Source organism: Oncorhynchus masou, unplaced genomic scaffold (genome assembly GCF_036934945.1).
Source record: "Oncorhynchus masou masou isolate Uvic2021 unplaced genomic scaffold, UVic_Omas_1.1 unplaced_scaffold_2439, whole genome shotgun sequence".
Classification (NCBI taxonomy): domain Eukaryota; kingdom Metazoa; phylum Chordata; class Actinopteri; order Salmoniformes; family Salmonidae; genus Oncorhynchus; species Oncorhynchus masou.
The window spans coordinates 59,341-66,366 of NW_027008892.1; the positions used below are offsets into that span (position 1 = coordinate 59,341).

A 7,026-nucleotide genomic window follows, 5' to 3' on the forward strand; every position below is an offset into this window, starting at 1 on the left:
ATACACATGGTCAGCAGAAGTTATTTACAATGGCTGCCTTTTTCAGGGGCAGATTTTTACCTTGTCAGCTCAGGGATTCGATCTAGCAACCTTTCGATTACTGGCCCAACACTCTAACCACGAGGCTACCTGCCACCTCTACACTCTAACCACTAGGCCACCTGCCACCTCTACACTCTAACCACTAGGCTACCCTGCCGCCACAGACATACATGGTATCACTTGTTATACATAATTATTATACATAAATCATTGCCAAAAGCACAAGACATACTGTTGCATGTAGGTCTACATTATTTATCGATTGATCATATGGAAATGTAAAACATTATTTTAACTACTACAAAGCAATTACATGTGGCTCAGGGACCACTGACTCACTGCATTATTCTATAGTATTATCAAGACACCTGCTGTTAACTCTTAACTACTGAGGACAGCTCACGAGGTGTCCTAAATATCTGCCGACTAGGTGGGACTAGAGACTTCATGCATAGCTTTAATTTATACCCATAAGTGTAAAATGTCTTTATTCTCAGCACTTATACGACCAATGTTCTCCTCTGGGACACTTTGGCGATATGGACCCAGATCTCAACATATTGTTATAAAAAAACATAGAATGTTTGTTTTACATAATAATAAAACATGAATATTACTAATGTAACCCACTGTAAAGACTGGGTTTAGTTGATTGTGTTGCACTGATCATGTCCGTGTTCTGGAACTGTCCGCGTCCCCGTACAGAACTGTCCGAGTCCCCGTACAGAACTGTCCGCGTCCCCGTACAGAACTGTCCGCGTCCCCGTACAGAATTGTCCGCGTCCCCGTTCGTTGTGGCGCCAAGGATATTGTCCGGTTACGCGCAGAGTGGACTGAGGTGATCTTGGGGAATAACGACGGAGTTTGTTACAGTGTTGAGACACCGAAGTTTACTGTTCAATGTGCTTTTTTCTTTACGGTCAGGGACAGTGTGAGTGTAGCCAGATCCTTTTCACTCTCTATCCTTGTTTCAATTTGTGTTTCACCGGATTCATCATCGAGACGAGGGACAGACAAACGACCTGCTAACTTACCAAGCTAATCGGTACAGCTCGGTAATCTAGCTAGTTACTCTACCAGCAGCATCCTAGTTATCCTAGCTCGTCGGTACAGCCCGGTAAGCTAGCTAGCTACTCTACCAGCAGCATCCTAGTTATCCTAGCTCGTCGGTACAGCTCGGTAAGCTAGCTAGCTACTCTACCAGCAGCATCCTAGTTATCCTAGCTCGTCGGTACAGCTCGGTAATCTAGCTAGCTACTCTACCAGCAGCATCCTAGTTACCATAGCTACCACTACATCATCACCGGCTGTCTGCATTTCTTGTGGACCGATGGAGGACGGATGCTGTCTACCTCTGTCCGGTTCTCCTCTCTTCACTAGATGGACGGTAACTTTAGTGTTTAACCCGTCTGTGTCCAAGGACCAAACTTTAGAATATTACTTTCAGGGCGCCTCAATAGCAGGTATTGAACACCGGGTAAATAATCACGAGTCAGAACCTCAACCACCGTAAACATTCATTATAAAAATCATCTTAATATCTGATATTGTGAGTAAACAACCTCGAGAGTGCGTCTTCCAGCCCTCCAATTAATTACATCATTCAACCCTCCCGGTTAGTAAATTTACCTCAACATGCCCTGGAGAAGGCAGAGTAACGACACCAGCCTTTTAGCGGGGCTGACAGACTGACCACAACGCTCCCGACGCTAAATTAATTTCGTTATTAAAAATGACACACTGCTCGCGCCATTAACTAACGTCTGGAAGTCAGTTTTATTTGTGAAACTCTTCTTATGTTTACCCATCTGAGCTCAGAGTAGATGAGAGATGTAATGTTTGTCTCTGTTGTGTTGAAGACCAATCCAGCAGGAGAGACCAGCCTCCTCTGTTCCCAGCTGTGTGTCCATGAAGAGTGACTGGTCTATGGATCAACCTATATACTTTAGAGAGGGAGACCTTTCTACTGAACAAAGGTAAGAAGAACTCATGGGTCCTGGTCAGTGAGTTAAACAACACTGTCTCTAGTCATTTCTCCTCTCCCATTTTCCCATTTATTGTTGTTGTTTTCATAATCCATAGGCTAATCATTTTGTCCATTTCCATAGTCCTAATACAATATTAAACCAACACAACAATCCCTCCCTGTGTGTGTGTGTGTGTGTGTGTGTGTGTGTGTGTGTGTGTGTGTGTGTGTGTGTGTGTGTGTGTGTGTGTGTGTGTGTGTGTGTGTGTGTGTGTGTGTGTGTGTGCGTGTGTGCGTGTGTGCGTGTGTGCGTGTGTGCGTGTGTGTGTGTGTACTCCCTGGATGAGGAGATGTAATCTCATGTTTTGTCCACAGAAACCGACAGGAGAGATCAGAGTCAGAGATTCTCAGTGGTCAGTCTTCCCAGAGTCATCAAACAGACCTGGCCTCCATATTCAGTGTATGTGGTCCTGTTATGTGCATTTGTTTTTGTTTACCTCAAGTAAAGTTGATCTGTCAATCATTCATTAATGAGAAAGCATTTATTCTCTTGCTTAACATATTTACTTTATTTGTTTCAGATGCTTGAAGAGAAAATTATTAGATTTGTAAAGAACGAGCTGAAGATGTTCAAGAGGATTCTTAGTCCAGAACTCCCAGAAGGCTTTGAGAGTCAGAAGCAGGATAAGGAAGTGGTGGACGCTGAAGATGAGAAGCAGGAGAGCAGTGCCAGAGAGGGGGCTCTGAAGATCACACTGCACATCCTGAGGAAAATGAACCAGAAGGAGCTTGCTGACACACTGGAGAAATGTAAGATCTGTCTGCCTCATGTTGATGCTGTTTTATAACATTTAAAAGCTGTAGCTAAAGTACAGCTAAAGTAGATGTGTAACTCAATGATATTGTAGCAGCCTTAACACTGTAATTTTTCAGAGTAAATAACTCACACTAGTGAAGCTTTAACCAAGTTGAATTCTGTTATTCAAAACATCTGACACGAGTCTCCTCCTCCGCAGCCGAACTGCCAATGTATCTATGTTGCTATACAAACCTTAGTGATATCTGTTCTTCCTCACTTCATCTGACCCCCCTCCATCACTAATCCATGGCTCTCTCCCCTTATCAATGCCTGCCGCATGTAATCACTTCCCTGCACCAACACATTTCAAGCTTAGTGCATACACTATATACCTTCCTCCTATAACATTTACCTTCTGGTGTAGACCCTCCACTATATACCTTCCTCCTATAACCATTACCTTCTGGTGTAGACCCTCCACTATATACCTTCCTCCTATAACCATTACCTTCTGGTGTAGACCCTCCACTATATACCTTCCTCCTATACCCATTACCTTCTGGTGTAGACCCTCCACTATATACCTTCCTCCTGTAACCATTACCTTCTGGTGTAGACCCTCCACTATATACCTTCCTCCTATACCAATTACCTTCTGGTGTAGACCTTCCACTATATACCTTCCTCCTATAACCATTACCTTCTGGTGTAGACCCTCCACTATATACCTTCCTCCTATACCAATTACCTTCTTGTGTAGACCCTCCACTATATACCTTCCTCCTATACCAATTACCTTCTGGTGTAGACCCTCCACTATATACCTTCCTCCTATAACCATTACCTTCTGGTGTAGACCCTCCACTATATACCTTCCTCCTACAGATACCCAATAACTTCTGGTGTAGACCCTCCACTATATACCTTCCTCCTATAACCATTACCTTCTGGTGTAGACCCTCCACTATATATCTTCCTCCTACAGATACCCAATAACTTCTGGTGTAGACCCTCCACTATATACCTTCCTCCTTTAACCATTACCTTCTGGTGTAGACCCTCCACTATATACCTTCCTCCTATAACCATTACCTTCTGGTGTAGACCCTCCACTATATACCTTCCTCCTATAACCATTACCTTCTGGTGTAGACCCTCCACTATATACCTTCCTCCTACAGATACCCATTACCTTCTGGTGTCGACCCTCCATTATATACCTTCCTCCTACAGATACTCATTACCTTCTGGTGTAGACCCTCCACTATATACCTTCCTCCTACAGATACCCATTACCTTCTGGTGTATACCCTCTACTATATACCTTCCTCCCACAGATACCCATTACCTTCTGGTGTAGACCCTCCACTATATACCTTCCTCCTATACCCATTACCTTCTGGTGTCGACCCTCCACTATATACCTTCCTCCTACAGATACCCATTACCTTCTGGTGTATACCCTCTACTATATACCTTCCTCCTGCAGATACCCATTACCTTCTGGTGTAGACCCTCCACTATATACCTTCCTCCTACAGATACCCATTACCTTCTGGTGTAGACCCTCCACTATATACTTTCCTCCTATCCCCATTACCTTCTGGTGTAGACCCTCCACTATATACTTTCCTCCTATCCCCATTACCTTCTGGTGTATACCCTCTACTATATACCTTCCTCCTACAGATACACATTACCTTCCTCCTATAACCATTAACTTCTGGTGGAGACCCTCTAAAGTCCCTCAGTGACATGAATAAGTACATTTCATGTTCTCAAAACAACACCTAGTGACCTCATCAAGTAGCGGCAGGGATGTGTTGTGTTGATTCATTTAAAGAGAGACTACATTAATAATACATTAATAATACCATCCATAATATCAATAATAATATTAATCAGTCACACCAGTCTGTAATCCATTATAAAACCTTTTACAGATTTAGACAGTCAGTTAAGATAATAAATTATTATAATTTACAACTTTATAACAGTCCTACAATACTGTAGGCATTAAAACAGACGTAATATTAATATCCTCTGTGTTATTTCTAGATTCAGATGAGCTTGCTGTGATTTGCCAACGTGAACTCAAATCTAATCTAAAGAAGAAGTTTCAATGTGTATTTGAGGGGATCGCTAAACAAGGAAATCCAACACTTCTCAATAAGATCCACACAGAGCTCTACATCACAGAGGGTGGAACAGGAGAGGTCAATAATGAACACGAGCTTAGACAGATTGAGACAACAACCAGGAAACAAGCAAGACCAGAGACTCCAATCAAATGTAACAACATCTTCAAACCCTTAACTGGACAAGACAAACCTATCAGAACTGTGCTGACAAAGGGAGTCGCTGGCATTGGAAAAACAGTCTCTGTGCAGAAGTTCATTCTGGATTGGGCTGAAGGAAAAGCAAATCAGGATGTCCAATTTGTATTTTCATTCCCTTTTCGGGAGCTGAATTTGATGAAATTGGAAAACACTTTCATTGAACTTCTCAATCACTTCTCAATGGAAACCAAACAATCAATAATCTCCAACTACAACAAGTACAAAGTTCTGTTCATCTTTGATGGTCTGGATGAGTGCCGACTGCCCCTAGACTTCCAGAAGAACAAGATCTGTTGGGACGTCACAGAGTCAACCTCAGTGGATGTTCTGCTGACAAATCTCATCAAGGGAAATTTGCTTCCCTCTGCTCTCATCTGGATAACTACCCGACCTGCAGCAGCCGATAAGATCCCTTCTGGGTGTGTTGACCAGGTGACAGAGGTACGAGGGTTCAATGACCCACAGAAGGAGGAGTACTTCAGGAAGAGATTCAGTGATGAGGACCTGGCCAGCAGAATCATCTCACACATAAAGACATCAAGGAGCCTCCACATCATGTGCCACATTCCAGTCTTCTGTTGGATTTCTGCAACAGTCCTTGAACACATGCTGAAACATAAGAGAGAAGAGATGCCCAAGACTCTGACTGAGATGTACACAAACCTTGTGGTGTTTCATACCAAACAGAAGAATGAAAAGTATCTTGGGAAAGAAGAGACAGGTCCACACTGGAATAAAGAGAGCATTCTGTCACTGGGAAAACTGGCTTTTCAACAGCTTGTGAAGGGCAATCTGATTTTCTATGAAGAAGACCTGAAAGAGGCTGGCATTGATGTTAATGAAGCCTCAGTGTACTCAGGATTGTGCACACAGCTCTTTAAAGAGGAATGTGTGCTGTACCAGGACAAGGTGTACTGCTTTGTTCATCTGAGCATTCAGGAGTTTCTGGCTGCTGTATATGTGTTCCTCTCATTCATCAACAACAATGAGAATGTAATGGATGAACTGCAAACAAAAGACGAGCCTGAAGTTACTTTCTACAAGAGTGCTGTGGATAAAGCCTTACAAAGTGAGACAGGAAACCTGGACCTTTTCCTCCGCTTCCTTCTGGGCCTCTCACTGGAGTCCAATCAGAAGTACTTACGAGGTCTACTGACAAAGACAAGAAGCAGGTCACAGAGCCATGAAGAAACAATCGGGTACATCAAGGAGAAGATCGGGGAGGATCTCTCTCCAGAGAGGAGCATCAATCTGTTCCACTGTCTGAATGAACTGAATTACCATTCTCTAGTGGAGGAGATCCAAAGATACCTGAGATCAGGAAGTCTCTCAAAACCCAACCTGTCACCTGCACAGTGGTCAGCTCTGGTCTTTGTGTTGCTGACTTCAGAAAAGGAGCTGGATGTGTTTGACCTGAAGAAATACTCCAGATCAGAGGAAGGTCTTCTGAGGCTGCTGCCAGTGGTCAAAGCCTCCAGAGCTGCTCTGTGAGTAAATAAAATGACATTTAAGAACTCATCATCAGGAAGAAATATTCAGTTTAGAGAAAAATATGTATTATAATATGTGTATAATACTATATTGAAAAACATATTGAATAAATGCATTGATTTTCACATTAGTATAACAATATGACCATACAATTCTAGGAGACGGAAGATGCATCTATATGTTGTTTGAGAGAATAAACCAAATGCATCTGCCATTGTCCTTCTACACTACTGGTGTTAAATTAACAGTGTGTTTGTGAAGTCATGATGATCTCTTTGTCAGGCTGTCAGACTGTGGAGTCACAGAGGAAGGCTGTGCTTCTCTGGTCTCAGCTCTGAGGTCAAACCCCTCACACCTGAGAGAACTGGATCTGAGTAACAATGACCTGA

The 7,026-nt window shown here is 42.9% G+C and overlaps 1 protein-coding gene across 1 annotated transcript; it reads left to right on the plus strand.

The window, feature by feature from the left end:
• Positions 1 to 2,384: 2,384 nt before the first annotated feature.
• On the plus strand, positions 2,385 to 7,019 carry LOC135533545 (NLR family CARD domain-containing protein 3-like; the record flags this gene model as incomplete). The annotated part of the gene is made up of 4 exons (XM_064960831.1): positions 2,385 to 2,468; positions 2,590 to 2,818; positions 4,866 to 6,633; positions 6,920 to 7,019. Coding segments are annotated over exons 2-4 (2,097 nt in total), but the record flags the coding sequence as incomplete, so codon positions are not given.
• Positions 7,020 to 7,026: the final 7 nt, after the last annotated feature.